We start from the raw sequence: 16,072 nt of genomic DNA, 5'->3' as shown, positions 1-16,072 counted from the left end.
CTTGACCCAAGTAGTAACTGGGCTGTAGGTTCTCTAGGTATTTAAGTGGGACGCTGTCACCACTGGTTTCTGTTTTTCACCAAACCGGGACCACACCACACAGCCCTCCAGAGGACGCCACGAGCGAGCCAGAACCGACGCTGCTGAGCAGCTGCGTGCGTGTGTCACCCTGCACGAGGGCAACAGCTGGGGGCGGGTCACCCTGCGGCCTGCACAGGAAGACCCCAGAATGCTTCCGCTTCCGGTGAGTGGCAAAGGCCAGCTCCAAAGCCGCGGAGGCCCCCGCTCCACTAGGGCTTCAGATCAGCACTTGCTAGAGTGCGGTTTCAAACGGCCTCTCAGAGCGCACCCTTCCTTGTTTGGAGTGACCGCTGCAGTGAGTGGCTAGCTCCGTGGCCTCCTCACACGAAGGCGGGGCCTTGGCTGCACTCACCACACAGGCTCTGACTGGGTCACGCGGTCCCGGCCGTACGCAGTGACACCAAAGCGCTAGGAGATTTCTGATCGTTTCCGAAGACCAGTTCTTATTAGATTACTCGGAGCTACGAGTAACTGATATGGTAACTGCAAGACAGAAGGAAGGCAAACGCCGGCCACGGCAGCCCCACAGCCCCACCCGGGTAGCGCCACTATCAGTATTTTGCTGGGTATCTTTCCCGCCCTGTGCAGTGCGTGCTTTTCACACAAAAACAGAATCACCAGACACGCTTTGGAACTGCCGTTTTCCTCAGCAGCTGCCTCGAGCGTATCCCCAGGGGAGCGTGAGGCCATGTGTCCGAGCTGTAGCGGGTTCCCCAGTGTGCCCGCGTCACCGTGGCAGAGCCAAGGCCTCTGGGCCCCTGACCATGTTGCCAGCCGTGGTTTGTCTCTCTCATCGAAAACCAGGGACTTGCAGGGGGACTCTGTCTGCCGCTCTGGCACAGGAGCTTTCTGCTCCCTATCCCAGAACACCGGCACTGCCACGCTGCGGGGAGGACGTGCCGTGCTGGGGAAGGTACCATCCGGAGATGAGACCTTCAGTGCTGTTCACGAGGGATTTAACCCGTGGCTTCCCAAACGAGGTCAGAGAGCTCCTTTCATCGGCCCCAAGGCCCAGTGTTTTAACCAGCCTGGCAATAACCCACAATCTTCGGACTGACTCAAGGCGCAGCGTTTCAGTTCCAGGAGGGAGCACCCCAAGACCCTCAGCAGCAGGAGCTTGATCACGCCCACAGAGCTGGTTTTATGGCACGGACTCTCCTGCCTCTGTCTCTGTGCCCTGGTGTGAGCGACCTCTGCCAGCTCAGTGGGTGCCACCAGAGGGTGGAAGGAGCAGTGACTTTGAGGATTACGTAGCACTGCCTTGGCCTGGGAGCAAAGAATAAAAATCCATCTAACTGAGCCCTGATCTGGTATCCTGAGGTGACGTTTCATTCTGATGAATCAGTGGAAGGCTCAGCGCAGGGGTCCTTCCTGCTGGCAGGGCTGAACTTCCCTAAAGATCTGGACATGTGAAGTGACACCCTGTTCCAGCCCGTCCCCCCCGGCAGGATCTCTGAGCATGGCATCCTCATGGGTACTATCTGTGACCGTGTTTGTGTATTTACTTTATTCCACTATTCATATAGCCAAATATAACTGAAGCAGCTGAATTCAAAATAATTTTTCAAATGTTAGTCTGGCTACCTGCAGTCATATTTGTCTTGGTTGTGGAGCCAGCCCACCCAGGAAGGGGCAGCTGGAGCCTCCTACCACGTGAAGCCTGGATGCCCAGGCCAAGGAAGAGCAGGGTCTGCTCAGGGGACAGAGGGGGCCAGGCCTGGAGGGGACCAGGGCCAGGAAGGGATGGGATGGAGCGTAAGGGGCAAAGAGATATCTGTGAAAGAAGAGGCAGGGCTCTGCTGGGGTGCGGGCGCCAGACCACCTGCTGGACCACTTTCCTTTCTGCTGTGCACTGTGCCGCACCGGCAGCACCAGGAAACCGAGTCAGCTGTGCTATTAGCTTCAGAGCTAATTTTAACGTGCACAGAAAGTTCTGCAACTGATGAAGTGAACTCCAAAAAAAGATGCTAAACACAACTATAAATATTTTCTCCAAATCCTTCTAAATGTTAGCAAGTCTGAAAACTGAGTCATTTGTTTTGAATGCTTTGTTAAAACTTCACCCCAAGACTACTAGAGGAGGGAGAGATGAGAACAGGAAACAGAAATAGAGAAATTGTGACTATTCTAGAAGGTTCCTGTGGCTCACGTCGTCATGCCTTGCAGCACCCATCTCCTCTCCCCTTGTCCCAAAGGCAAATGTCTCCTATATGCAGACCAGGAAGCTCAGGCGAAGAACAAGGAAAACGAAATGCAAAGAGGTGGGTGGCAAGGAAAACACGTAAGTCCCAGGTCGTCCTGAACTTCTACATCCTTTTCATGAAGCCCCCATCTGCCCCCCCGCCCCCCATCCCAGTGCTGGGCTCATCTTCTCAGAGCTTCTAGTTTCAAGATTGGGGCAGCTCTGTCCTAAACCACTGCGTGTGTGTGTGTGTGGTCACCGGCCGGTGGCCCACCGCGGGGACACAGTCAGTGTTCTGGCCCAGGCTTGCTCCTCAGCACCCAGTTGGGGGACACACACATGGAGTCCACCCTGCCACCTACTAGCCACGAGGCCTCCAGCCACTTTCTGACCCTCTCTGAGCAGGGGTGACCGCAAGCAGGGGCAGGAGCAGCTGCTCTCTGGGGCGACCGCTGACGGGATGGGAAGGTGGGCTTACAGAGTGCAGCCGGCCAGAGGGGGCTGGGTCACTCACTGGCGCTGTCAGTCACTCAGCTGTCCCAAGTAACATTCTTCCTCTGTCCAGTGGGAGGAACCTCTGGACCCCTACCCCTAGGGAGAATAGGATTGGGGGCCGGGAGAAGCGCTGTGGAAAGGCCTGATTCCCCCCACAGGAATCCGCGTGAGCAGCATGTGTGTCTACCAGCCCCGGGGGGAGCGGATTTCTCCTGCAGCACACTCCCAGTGGCCCGAGAGGGAAGCAGCCCTGCTCCGCTCCGTAGCCTGCTGGACACGGCGCCATTTAACACCACGCCTGGCCACCGCCCGTCACGTGGAGCACAGCTTCCAGGCCCTTCCACGGGATCTGCTCCCCTCGGGCCACGCTCCAGGGCAAAGCTGCTGCCAGTCCTGTCAGCAGCGCTCTCCAGTACAGCCCCCAGCGCTGCTCCCCAGAGGTTCTGTGAGACTCCCAGAGAGCAAGGGGGTGCACTGTCATGGTCTGTGACACAGCCCGGGGGCTGGGCTGGGCCGCGGGCCCCAGGGCACAGCAGAGGCAGGCTGCCCAGGCCCCACTGCCCGCCTGCTGTCCCTGCAAGTCTTCTGCAGGGTGTGGCAGGGGTGACGAACACTGCTGGGGGCATCAGAGGGGTCACCAGCAAGCAGAGTGCTGTGTGGCAAGAAAGCGTGGAAGAAAAATACCCAAGTGGAAACAGATGGAACAGAGAATGGAAAAAGGGGGCAGACCAACAAAACCAAAAGACAGCTTTTAAAAAGGTCAACAGAACTGTCCAACCTTTAGCTGGATTAACTAAGAAGAAAGGGGAGGAGACTCAAATTACCTAAATCAGAAAGCAGGGGGTACACCCCACCGACCTTACAGAACTAAAAAGGACACGGGGAGCAGGAACAACGGGTGCCGATGAATCAGACAGCACAGGTGGAGTGGCCAAACTCCTAGGGAGACACAAACTACGCATCGAGAAAAACAGAAAATTCTCAATAGACCTGAAACAGACTGAGTCAGTAACGAAAACATCCCACAAAGAAAAACCCAAACCCACGCGATAAGTTCTAACAAACACTTGAAGAATGGTTAACACCGATCCTTCAGAAACTCTTCCAGAAGATACAAGAGAAAAAACGCTTCTCAACTCATCTAAAGGACCAGCGCGGCCCTGATCCCCAAACCAGACAAACGGGACAAGCAAAGCAGAGCAAAGGCCGATCACCCTCAGGAACGAGGGCGCGGAAGCATCAACAAAACGCTGGCAACCAACCCCGCGACACACACAAGTGAGCCAGTCAGATCTGCCCCAGAAGCGTAAGGCGGCCCAACATGCAAAGTCAGTCGACTTCACCTGTCATGTTAATAAACCAAACCCACACGGTCATCTCCATAGATGAAGAAAAAACACTGGGCCAAATTCAACACCCTTTCGTGACAAAAACACTCAACAAAGTAGGAGTAGAGGGGACCTTCCTCAATTTGCAGAAGAGCAGCTGTGAAAAAACCCACGGCCAACCCTGACCGGTGGGGCTCAGCGGGTGGGCGTCGCCCCGAAAGCCGCAGGATCGCTGGATGGACCCCCAGTCAGGGCACACATCTGGGTTTCAGACCAGGCCCCTGGTTGGGGGTGTGCGAGAGGAAATCACTTGATGCTTCTCTTGTACACTGATGTTTTTCTCCCTCTCCTTCTCCCTCTCTTCCCCCTCTCTCTCTCCAAAAAAAGAAAAACAACCCCACAGCTAATAATAGCGCACTTAATGGTGAAACACAGGATGCTTTCCCCTGAGACCAGGACCAAGACGAGACCGACATCACACACGCGGTTCCCGCCAGGGCGACGGGGCGAGACAGCGAACTAAAAGACGTACACGTAGGAAGGGAAGAGTAAAGTTATTTCTATTTGGAGACATGACCTTGTATATAGGAAATCCTAAAGAACCTACAAAAAAGTTATTAGAACGGGGTGGGGTGGAGGGGTGGGGAGAAAAGGCATACAACTATAATTGAATAACAATAAAAATTTTTTAAAAATTAAAAAAAAAGTTATTAGAACTAGTAAGCAAGTTTACTGAGGTCTCCACACACAAGATCAATATACAAAAACTTATACTAGCAATCAACAGTCTGAAAATGGAATTAAGAAAACAATTCCGTGTACAATAACATCCAAAAGAATAAAAATCTTAGGAATAAATTTAACAAAAGTAATATGAATGCATACTTTGGAAACTATAAAACTGTTGAAGGACATTACAGAACACTGACATAAATGCAGAGACACCCATGCTCCTGGCCTGGAAGGTCCCGTGCTGGCTAAGAGGGCGGAGTTCCCCAGTGGATCTACAGATTCCGCACAATTCCTATCCAAATCCCAGCTGACTTTTTTTTTTTTGCAGAAACTGACAAAGTGGTCCTAAAATCCACACAGATATTAGAAGGACACAGAGTAGCCAAAACAATCTTGAAAACAAATCACTTCTAATTTCAAAATCGATGACAAAGTTACGTGATCAGGAAGTGTGGTACCGCCGTGATGACACACAGCTGCTGACCCCTGGAACGGAGTGAGGAGCGCAGTGACGAACCCTCGCACTTGGGATCGAATGATTTCAACAAGCTGTCAAGACAATTTACTGGGGAAAGAACAGTCATTCCCGTAGACGGTGGTGGTGTAACTGGATACCCGCCTGCAGAAGAATGGATTTGGACAACTTTCTCATACCATATACAAAAATTAACTCAAAATGAATCAAATATCTAAATGTAAGAGTTAAAACTACAAAACTGGAAGAAAACCCAAGCATGATTTTTCCTGACCAAGGACTAAGCAACGGTTCTTAGCACCCACAGCATCACAACGAAATAAAGCCAGAGTAACCGGATTTCATCAAAATGAAAACGTGGTGCAGCCGGCGTGGGCGGGGCGCCATCCCACAAAGCTCCAGTGGTGGGTTCAAGTCCCGGTCAGGGCACACGCCCGGGTTGTGGGTTTGATCCCTGGTCAGGGCATGTCCAAGAAGCAACTGATGGATGTTTCTCTCCCTCCTTTCCCCCTCCCTTCCCCTCTCTCTAAAAATAAATAAATAAACTGTAAAAAGAAAAGTCAAACACACCATCACCATATGACTCTGCAGTTCCACTTACAGCTCCATACCCAGCAGAACTGAAAACATACGCCCACACAGAGACCACACATGAACGCTGACAGCGGCGTCATTCAGAGCCGCCGAGACGGAGGAACACCCAAGGCCCCCCAGCCGACGAGTGGATACAGGAAATGTGCTGTCTGCACGGGGAGCACTGCGCGGTCACAAAGAGGACGGAAGCGCCGACACACGCTGCACCGTTAACTGCAGACCTAGCACGCTCAGTGAAAGACGGCGGGCAAGGCCACGCAGTGCGTGAGCCCGTCCACACGAGATGGGGACGCACAGAGGCAGGGAGAAGGTTCACGCTGCCACAGGCCAAGGGGAGCGGAGGCTCTGGGAGGAAGGCAGTGACTGCCTGGGTCCCGGATTTCCTGCTGGGTGACGAAAAGCTCTGGAGCCAGGTAGTACTGATTGCTGCACAACTCTGTCGATACACTAAAACCCACAGAGTTGTACTCTGTAAAAGGGCAAATTATAACTCTTAACAAAATCATACGCAACCCTTAGAAGAAACGGAAAGGAAGGTGTTGACCACAATACACCGAGGAGTCAGGTAACAAGAGGCGCCTCCTCTAAAGAGAATGGGAGAGTGGGCACGGAACCGAGCACCGTAGGCTTGCCTTTCCTTGTCACCGTGCGCCATGGCGCTCGACGACGCCAGCGGCACAGCCGGCATCTGTGTTGGGCTGCATCATTTGGTTAAAAAAAAATAATGCTCACTTTGTAAAAAGAAATAAAATTTTGGGGGGAGCACAATTCAATGTTGGTTGAGATAATTTTAACAATCTGTTCAGCTCTCAGCTTCACAAACATCAAATTCTAAGTTTGCGGAGCCAGTGAACGGGCCCCCCTTGTTTGCAGACATACACCCTGCCCCCTTTTGCTGGGAGCCCCACCTGGGCAGCCGTGGCGCTTCTCCCAACAGCAGCATCCCGACAGCCTCTGTCTCACTGAGGAGCAGGTTGGCATCAGTTAACCTGAACTCACCTGGACGGGCGGCTCAATCATTATCCAGGCCGGAAGCATGAGATTGGGGTTCAGAGGCTGGGTCCCCACACGGAAGTACACACCTCCCCTGGAGTCGCAGGCCCACACGTGCTGGCTCCCACATGCCAAGCCTGTCAGTTTCACGGCTCCTGCAGATAAGGAAGGAGAGGCACAGACACGGTCACCGTTGTGAAGTGACTGCTCTCTCACCGAATCCATCAGCTCAGACTGTCTACTCCAAAGGAAAGGACGAAGAGAGTGGCCAAGGCCACTGGCTGCCCTCTACCTGCCAGGTGTCACTCGGCAGCCATTCTGTGCCACGGGCCAGGCAGTGCCCTGTGTCACCAAGCATGGGGACAGGCATCTCCATTGGGGCCATCGTTTGCTGCATCAGATACTGACTATTACCAGCAGATTCTGGATTAGGGGAGAGGAAAATCCTCTTTACAGATAATCTTGATCGTAATGGAATAAATGTGAACTAAGGAAGCCTCCCTGAATCTTGCTTTTCTGTTTGTATTACTCCCTGTTGATTAAGCTGATCTTAAGAGGAAGGGAAGTGGGAGGAGCTGTTAAAAAGTGACTGCACTTAACCGACAGTCTATCTGGCAGAAGAGCCGCAGGAGCCGTCACTGACCATCTGCTGGACAGCTCACAGCCAGGGCTGCACAGCCGCCGGGACCCCAGTCCTCAGAGGCCATCGAGACGCAGATGTGAAGCCATTTGCCCAAGGTTCCCCTTCGGCACGTAAGTGGTGAAGCCAGGAGACCGAGGGTGAGCTGAAAATCGAGGCCAGGCCAGTCCGGGTTCTCTGCATCAGCCACCTTGCTCAGCTCTGACAAACGGCATGCCTGGTGACCCGCCCCGGAGAGTTCCCGCGGACCCCGTCCAGTCACTCCCTATGATGTCTAGCAGCAGTGAGCCGGCCTGGTGTAGGTGTCCACAGACACAGTCACAGGTATGCACTCTGGGTGCGGCTTCGTCACTGTCACTTCTCCATGGCTGAGGGTTACTCCGCTGCACTAACACCACGGCTAGTTCATCCACCCAACTTTTGCTATTAGAAGTAAAGCTGCTACCATCATTCCTGGAGGAGACTTTCTGGGGACGTGTGCTATTTTTCTGGAATGACACCTAGGAGTGGAACTGCTCGGCCACGGGGCAGATGCACGTGCGACTTTGTACGACACTGCCCGTGTCCCCAGGTGTCCGTGACCCTCACCGGCATTGCACTGTGGCACCGTTTTCACCAGCCGTTCCGGTAGGTGTGAAGTGGTGACCTGTCGTGGGTGTAACTGGCATCTCCCCGACAGGTGGTGGCGTTGAGACTCTCCTAACGTGCTTACGGGGCCCTCGTGCGCCGTGCCCTGTGAGCGTCGGGCCAGGTCTGCTGCCCATCTTCCAGGCGGCACGCTTTGCCTGGTGAGGACTGAGTCAGAGGGCGGGTCATTTCAGCTGCTCACGGAGGAAAAGGGGGTGCGGCCAGGTTTGCCAGCTGTGCTGCTCTTGGCCACCCTACCCAGGTGACACTGGCATCGGATGACAGCCCATGTGTCTGTACCAACAGGCACGGATCCTGCTATGTGGCAATCTTGTCACATGCCATTAGAAGACAAGCTTAGCAGTATCAACTGCCACTGTAGGAAAGGCCCCAGCGCCCCTTCAGGCAGTGCCTGAGGACAGGGTTTCTGACAGTCTCCTCCCTTACTCTGCTACAGAACGTCTCCCCGGGAGTTTAGACAGGCTCCCTAGGTCTCTAAACTGTGCATTAAAAGATTTCTGCCAGTCAAAATAAAGCAGCTTCAGCAGGAAGCCCCAGAAACAGCCGAGAAACAAGTGCTGATTGACAAGTAACTGCAGGTGGGAGGGTCGCCTATAGAGCACCTGCGAAGTCATGTGGCCGCAGGACTGCACGGGGACGGCCCCTCTGATGAGCGAGGATGGTGCCACTTGCCAGGCCCGGTGTTCCCGTCACAAGGAGAACATTCTTTTATTTTAAAGATTTTATTTATTTACTTTCAGAGAGGGGGGAAGGGAGGGAGAAAGAGAGAGAGAGAAACATCGATGTGTGTTGCCCCTCACACCCCCCTACTGGGGGCCTGGCCTGCAACCCAGGCATGTGCCCCGACTGGGAATCGAACTGGTGACCTTTAGGTTCACAGTCTGGTGCTCGATCCACTGAGCCACACCAGCCAGAGCATAATGTTCACTTCTCTAGAACAAATACCAAAGGCTGCTAGACTATAAGCTGTGTGGTATAAACCAGCTTGTCTGGGTTGAGGAGACAGGTTGAGGAAGAGAACATTCCAGCGAGGGCTCGTCTGCGTGGCCTGCCTCGCTGCCTGGCGTCCCAGAGGAGCTGGTCAAGACAAAAGGCAGACGCCACTGCCGTCCCCAAACACTCCATGGCTCTCACAGTCCCTCAGTTAGGCAGGGTCTCAATCTGGCCAATGGGCCGTGAGCAGAAGTGACCTGTCCCTTCTGAACTGAAGCACGAGACAGCTGGCCCAGGGCTTTTCTGCTGTCCCCTGCTGCAGGGAACACAATGCTGGTGCCAGAGCACCACAGGCGGACCAGCAAGCTGCCCAGCAGGGGACAAGGCTCCTGAAAGACTGACGGGTCTACGGCGAAGCCAGGGGAGAGGAAGGCTGTGTGCGGTTGGGTCACTGAGGCTGGGCTCGCCTTGCCGCGGGCCCAATGACCAGGTCTGAGGCAACTTTCCTGCCTCTTTCCCTCCCATTAAAAATTTTTAATTATTTTACTCAACACATCAAACATCTTCCCTGAACAAAAAGTGGCATCTCCTTGGCGTTTTACTACTTATATAAAACACTTTTCTGCTTAAGTTACTGCCTAACACAGTCCTGTCGTTACCAAAGGCATGACCCAACGCCGCACCTCCTCACCCTCCTGGAGACCGGGGAGCCGTCCTCGCAGACCGCTCCCCGGCTGAGCCTCCCAGCACCTGCCGTGACGCACGTGTCCGTGCCAGGACGCTGTAAATATCTGCAAGCGATGCAACTCTCCTTCCAAAAACTAGGGCTGTGCTAAACCACAATTCCCATGCTGCCTTTGTACCTGGCTTCAACGCTAGACGTTCGAGAGCCCCCTTCATTTCAGCTCCGAGCAGTCACTGACGCGGCAGTTTGTACAGGGCAGAGCAGAGGGATGCTGTGTCTTCAAAGAAGAAACTAAAGGTACGACTCTGTTCCTGACTGGACACTTTGCTAAAGTCGTCCTTGAAAATGTAACCTCTGTCTGCAAGAAGAGCAGTGACATTCCAGACTGTACAACGACCCTGCACCGTCCAAGGTCGGTGCCAGCACGCGCTGTCGGCACCAGGAAGACAGGCCTTCATTGGAATGTTTGCAAGGTCGGAACGCTGGCACAGAGCCAGGACCGAGAGGAGAAGGGGTGGGACACATCTCCGGGCCGCTCTGATGGACCTGGCCCCGCCGGCCCCATGCCCTGGGCAGGCTGGCGGCTGCCAGTGCGTCAGGTGTGGCAGCACCTTGAGCCCGCGTGTCGGGCAGTTTCATTTGTGATCAGCAGCAACGAGGAATGAAACTCCCATGCCAGGATTACTTAGAAATGGAGCTACACATAATGACCACTTTCCCTGACAGCTTAACTTCCTGAAGGGCCGGGATGTGGTTCAGCACGTGGTCCCTGCCTGCAGAGCCCCCCACCCTTCGGGTGCAGACCCCCAGAGTCTGACTGAAATGCCTACTGAGACAGAGCAGGAGCAGAGTGCTCGGGGGACACAGAGGGCAAGGCATCGTGACAGAGACTGCTGGAGAGAGTTGAGGGGAGGGACAGTCTTGGCTGAGGTCTGCAGGAGGGAGAGCTGAGGAAGGAAAGCGCAGGGAGAACATCCCAGGCCACAGGGAGAAGGAAGGGGCAAGTGGTGCCTGGGAAAGGCAGGCCGGACCAGGCTGCAGGGCTCCAGCTGCGGCTCGGAGGCGGGAACTCGATGCTCGGGGCAACGTGGAGCCACTGAATGGTGAAGGTACAGCCCTGCAAGTGTGCTTCAAAGGGGGGCACTCCTGGCACCACAGGCAGGCGGTTACTTGGGCAGTGCAGGTGTGGGCGGAGGGAAGCCAGGATGAGGCAGCACCAGAGACCCCTGGGTGAAGGAAGAGGCGCACTCACTGCCTGTGCAGGCCAGGGAGCAGAGCCATCCTGCTCCCGCAGAGTGGGGTGGGGGCCGGGGAGTGGCATCAGGAAGAAAGTGGCTGGGAAAGAGAAGTCTGACAGTGCGCAGAGTCCTCACACGCACGGCGGAGTCCTGATGAGGCTCTGCTCTCTCCGACTGCTGTGAGCACCCCTCAGGCCAGCTGGCAATGCAGCAGCGAAGCAGGACCGCTGGCCGGCCAAGTGCCACAGGCGGCAGCAGTGCTCCCTACACGGCTGCACAACCCGAGGACAGCCGGCCATGGCGCACACAGCTCCACTCATGCCTGCACCCCCAATTTAAATCCTAATTAAAAGAACCTTGATTCACCTGCTTGTCCTACTAGCTATGCTACCATACCTGAAGAGAACCCAATGAAGGGACACCTGGTGGCCCTGCCTCCCTTCTCTGCCCCACCCTGGCTCAGGGGAAGGCCAGCATCCCTCCCACCCCCCACACAAACCCTACAATTCTGGACTTGGGAGTTCAGAACAAGCGGAAAGGAGTCTTTGTCCGTCATTTCAGTGCCAGCCAGCTCCCCAGATAAACCGCCAAAACCCAGAGCTTGGAGCGGGGTGCAGAGCGAGATGGGCAGTGAATCCTGTGATCGCCCCACTATGCACACCGTTACAGGGGGTCCCCTTGTGCCGCTGAGGAGGGCTTGGGAGCAATGCCCGAGGGCGAGCCCCACCTGCCCGAGACAGCCACCCACACAGGATACTCGCTTGCACCATCTCTCGGGACAGGGAGGGGGCAGTGCTGTTCCCACTGGAGAGGTGAAGAACTGGGGTCGGAGAGAAGCCAGCAGCTTGCCCAGGCCCAGCTCTGCGTGGGCAGCATGGCCTCTGCAGTGAGTCCTGCACCTCCGGTTGGCCACCGGCCACCGGCCACCTGCCGTCTGTGTGACCCACTCTGGCCTTGAATGGGTCCTGGCACCGATTTGCTAATGCTGATGTTGCAGGCACGAGGCAGGGCGGCTCTGTGGGAAGCTCAGCGCCTCTGCTCCTGCACCTCGCCTGCAGCATGCACCCGCCGCCTGTGCTTTCAGACAGCCAGGCCCAGGCTGGACTCGGGAGGGCCTTGTTCCGGCTCCCTCCCACTCTCAGACGGAGACTCCCACCTACCAAAGCTGATTTCTCCCCAGAAGGATGGCCACTACCCTAGTGACCCAGTGCTGGGAGGACTGAGAACAGAAACGGAGGCAGGGCGAGGAGGGCCACACCCAGCTGTAGCCTCGGCCAACAGCCTCAAGGGGTCAGTCACTGTCGTGAAGACAGCGGGCAAACGCCCTCAAAGGCTGCAGGGTGACCAGCCCTGGGGCTGCGATTAGGTTCAAAAGACAGTGCATGAGGCCAAAAGCACAGTGACCAAAATGACCCTGGAAAACGCCTCGCTCTGGACCGAGTGCGCTCGGCCCGTTGAGAACCGACCCACTCCTTTAGTTGCACCGCAGGACGCCGGGACCTGCCTGATGAGACCGAAGACACGTCTGCACGGCACCCTGGAGGGGCTGCACGCGCCAGGCCCAGCTGCGGGGCGAGTGGCCCTGGTGGCTGGAGATGTAGCAGGGCTGCCGGGAGGGAGGCAGATAGTGTGCCCCCCTCGCTCCCTTCTTGCTTTCTCTCTCCCCTCCGCCTTTTCTGCGTGGGCATGAGTATGTGGGGTTGAATTCTCAAACACCAAATGCTCATACAGGCAAAACTACTGGCTGTCAGCTGACCAACACGGGAAACCACATGGCAGCTGGAACCTGTTAGCGGTCACATCTGGATGCGGCGTAAAGGCCGTCGTGACGCATGAGAGGCATACCTAGCTGGGAAAGGTCCAGTCGCGTCCAGTGCATGCCGGTGGGACAGGTCTTGGACAGCGTCCTGATGAACACCTGGCCCAGGCTGTCCAGCGCCCACAGAGCGTCCTGGCAGGCGGCGTAGGCCCTCATCTCGGCGTCGGGAGGCAGCTGCAGTGTGGACGGGCGGGACCGGGCATGCTGGGCGCTGACGCTGCACAGGTCCTTGCTGCCCTGGCACAGCCACAGGGAGCTTCCTGCGGAAGAGTTCACACAGGTCGCAGATGGAAGTGCCAAGCAGCCCTTGCCTTCAGGTAGCTGACCCCTGAGGCTCCTGCGCTCGCTCAGCACGCGCTCACAGAAGCCCTGTGTGCTTTAACTTACAGTGGGGGGGGGAGGGCCGTGCGCCCTGTGACTTAGCAAGAAGCCAGCCTGAGTTGTCGGAGCGACATGAGAGCAAGCAGGGCATACGAGATGTTACGAAGGCTGCAGGGCTGGCCTGGCAGCTCTGACCTGGGAGGTCTCTCACTTGGAGCGTTTCGCCAGCACTCAGAGGGAGGGGTCGGCAGGGCCGCTCAGAGGCAGGGCCCTGGAGCCCTCCACCTGGCCCTTCCGAGGTGGACCTGCGTGGCAGGGAGCTGCTGGGCGAGGCTCTTCCCACCCCTCCACCATTTTTTGAGTCCTTAGGATTGTCATTTCAGCTTAAAATGCAAATAACCCTCAGGGAAATTAAAACCTTGGTCACAGGTGTAATTTAAAATATTATCTAAAACCTGCGGCCAGGTATGCTTTGGAATTCAACATTTCTTTGGACGTTGAAAACCTGTGGTAGTGGGTGTGCCCGTTTCTAAGTCCGGGCCCCAGGGAGCCGCAGCCCCTGTGAAGCTCCGCAGCCATAGCCCTGCGTGCGGGTCACAGTCAGTGGGCAGTTGCCCTCACCGGCTCTCAGCAGGTAGGGCCCGGTGTTGCTGCCGAAGGAGTCTGTGCCAAACTCTGGAATGTGCCTCTTGTTTTCGGGGCTTACAGGTTTCAGAGCTGGGGCCGGAACAACCTGGCACAAAAGTGCCAGTTTTACTGTCCTGACCACGTGCCCGCTCTCTGGGGCGCGGAGGCTTGAGCGAACCGCCCGTTTCCCCAGAACCACACGTGGCACGACAGCGGAGCTGAGCTCTGACGAGAGAGGCGGTCTACCCTGATGGGTCCCACCAACCAGAGACTGTAAACAGGTGACAAGAGACTGCTGGGAGGTGACCAGATTCACAAGAGGAAGTGGGATGGTGCCCAAAGAAGTCGGGTGCACCCTGGGTGCTGTGGCCCAGTGCCGTCGCCAAAGTCACGGGCTGCCAGCCCTAGTGGCTACACTGAATGCTCCCCACCTTCAGGATGCTTCACTGCTTTGGACCCTTCTCTCCTGATCAGGTCTGTCCAACTTCAGGGGCCTCAGCTCAGCCAACCAGGGCTAGCTGCCTGTGACGCCACCCCCCACTCCAACACGCCGCAGCAGACCTTGGGGTTCAGGGCGCCGCGCTCCCCCACCCACCTTCCTTTGTGGGCGAAGCGGAGGCCAGCACGAAGGCCCATCTTGTTGCAGAGGCTGTGCCACGGGGAACAACACTGTTCCAGTAAGTGCCTGGACAGGGGAGACAGACAGAGCGCGTTAGAGAGGAGGAGTGAGCCCCACCTCAGAGCGTCAGTCCCAGACTGCAGCAGGTCTTCCGCAGCTCCCGGCCAGCACGGCGAGGCCGGCCCGCTTCTCGGCAGACACCAACGGGCAGAGCCACAGCCTTGTCCAGGCAGGGAGGAGAGCAGGAGAAAGGCCACAGAGCAAGGGTTCACTTACAGGACGTAGCCCGGCCAGTGCGTGTGGATGTGCGCCTGCCGTGGCAGACCTGGCAGAGCCTTGCGTTTTCGACGGCATGACAATTTTCCTCTAGGAAACGGACTATTCTTTCTTCCTAGGTCCTTCAGATTTAGGTGGGCGTTTTTTATTTAAATGTACAACTGTTAAGATAAAACCGAGCTCCGTCTGCTTTACATCACACTGGGGTCCCAGTGGAACGTGCTGACACACCGTGAGGACACTGGGACCCAAGGTACGGCAGTGGAAACGGAGAGGAAACGGGCACACGGCACGAAAACACTCCTGCCACCGGCACTGGGGCTCTCCTCCAGCGGCGAGCTGGACGCGTTCCTGCACGTGCTGGCCCTCCCGGGAAGCCGCCTATCAAGCCAATGGGAAAATCGAAGTGATTCACCCACCGATGAGACTTCCTTTGGCGACATGGAGCTCATTCTTGCCTGAGGAGACCCAGACACCGCTGTTGTTGACCCCCAGAAGGCTCGGCTGGCACTGAAGCTGCTGCGACCAAAACGCCGTGCGCAGTTTATCCGCCACCTTTTCCACGGGCACCTGGGCCGCTGTAGCCACGGAGTGAGTGGCGTGCATTATGGTCTGGAACAGGCTGCACTGGTCGAACACCACGTAGTCGGTGATGCTCACCTGGAGGGGCACAGGTGGGCGCCGGCTGTCAGGGCGGTGACAGAGCGCACGTCCACCAAACACCCCAACGCACGCGCACGTCAGTGCGAGGAACGAGAGGAGCGGAGCAGGACACCAGCAGACTGGTGACTGCACCCCCGGGGGGTGGGGGCGGAGGGATGGGTGAAATGGTCACCTTTTCTCTCCTGCACACTTCTGTACATGGACCCGTGACGCAAGCCTGTGACTGACCACCACCCACACGCCCTCGGTTTTCTGTTCTGACCAGAGAGGAAGAGCTGCTCTGCTTTCAAGTGTAAGTATTTCCCAGGGACAACAATGCCAGCACTTAAACTCATAACATGGGTTAAAACGGTATCGTAAGCAATTTACGGTCTAGACCAGGACTGCTACCAGTTAGGCCGAGCCAAAGCCTGAAGCGGGGCCAGCTGGGCCACAGCAGATGCCCTGGCTCAGAGGCCCGTCCCTCGCTTCCCTGCAGTTCCAGAAGGCACACGCCCAGGGCGCCTCCCTCTGAGACGGCCTCGCCCGACGCCTTCTGGAAGGCGGTCCCATCTGGTGGCGCTAACTTTCTTTCACAAGCACATCTCCCGCTGGGTCTGGGCACCGGGTGCCACCGCTAGGGCCCAGCACAGCCTAGTGTAGACCCGGTCACACACGACGGAGAGCTGGGGGGAAGGGACGCCCTTTCTCACAGGGGCCTCAATTTCCAGGACGCAGAAACAA

General features: G+C 56.4%; 1 protein-coding gene across 4 annotated transcripts in view; it reads right to left on the bottom strand.

Moving 5' to 3' along the window:
* Window positions 1–16,072, bottom strand: part of TECPR2 (tectonin beta-propeller repeat containing 2) — a 73,371-nt gene that overhangs the window by 15,752 nt on the left and 41,547 nt on the right. For all 4 annotated transcript variants that reach the window (XM_024568536.4, XM_024568535.4, XM_024568539.4 and 1 more), the window contains 4 exons: window positions 15,106–15,346; window positions 14,387–14,476; window positions 12,870–13,103; window positions 6,887–7,035 (listed from right to left, as the gene is read on the bottom strand). In XM_024568536.4, coding sequence (XP_024424304.2) covers window positions 6,887–7,035; window positions 12,870–13,103; window positions 14,387–14,476; window positions 15,106–15,346 — 714 coding nt within the window. The remainder of the gene's footprint in view (window positions 1–6,886; window positions 7,036–12,869; window positions 13,104–14,386; window positions 14,477–15,105; window positions 15,347–16,072) is intronic.

Source organism: Desmodus rotundus, chromosome 7, assembly GCF_022682495.2.
Source record: "Desmodus rotundus isolate HL8 chromosome 7, HLdesRot8A.1, whole genome shotgun sequence".
NCBI lineage: Eukaryota > Metazoa > Chordata > Mammalia > Chiroptera > Phyllostomidae > Desmodus > Desmodus rotundus.
The sequence above is the reverse complement of the archived record's forward strand: the minus strand, read 5'-3'. Positions and strand labels throughout refer to the sequence as shown.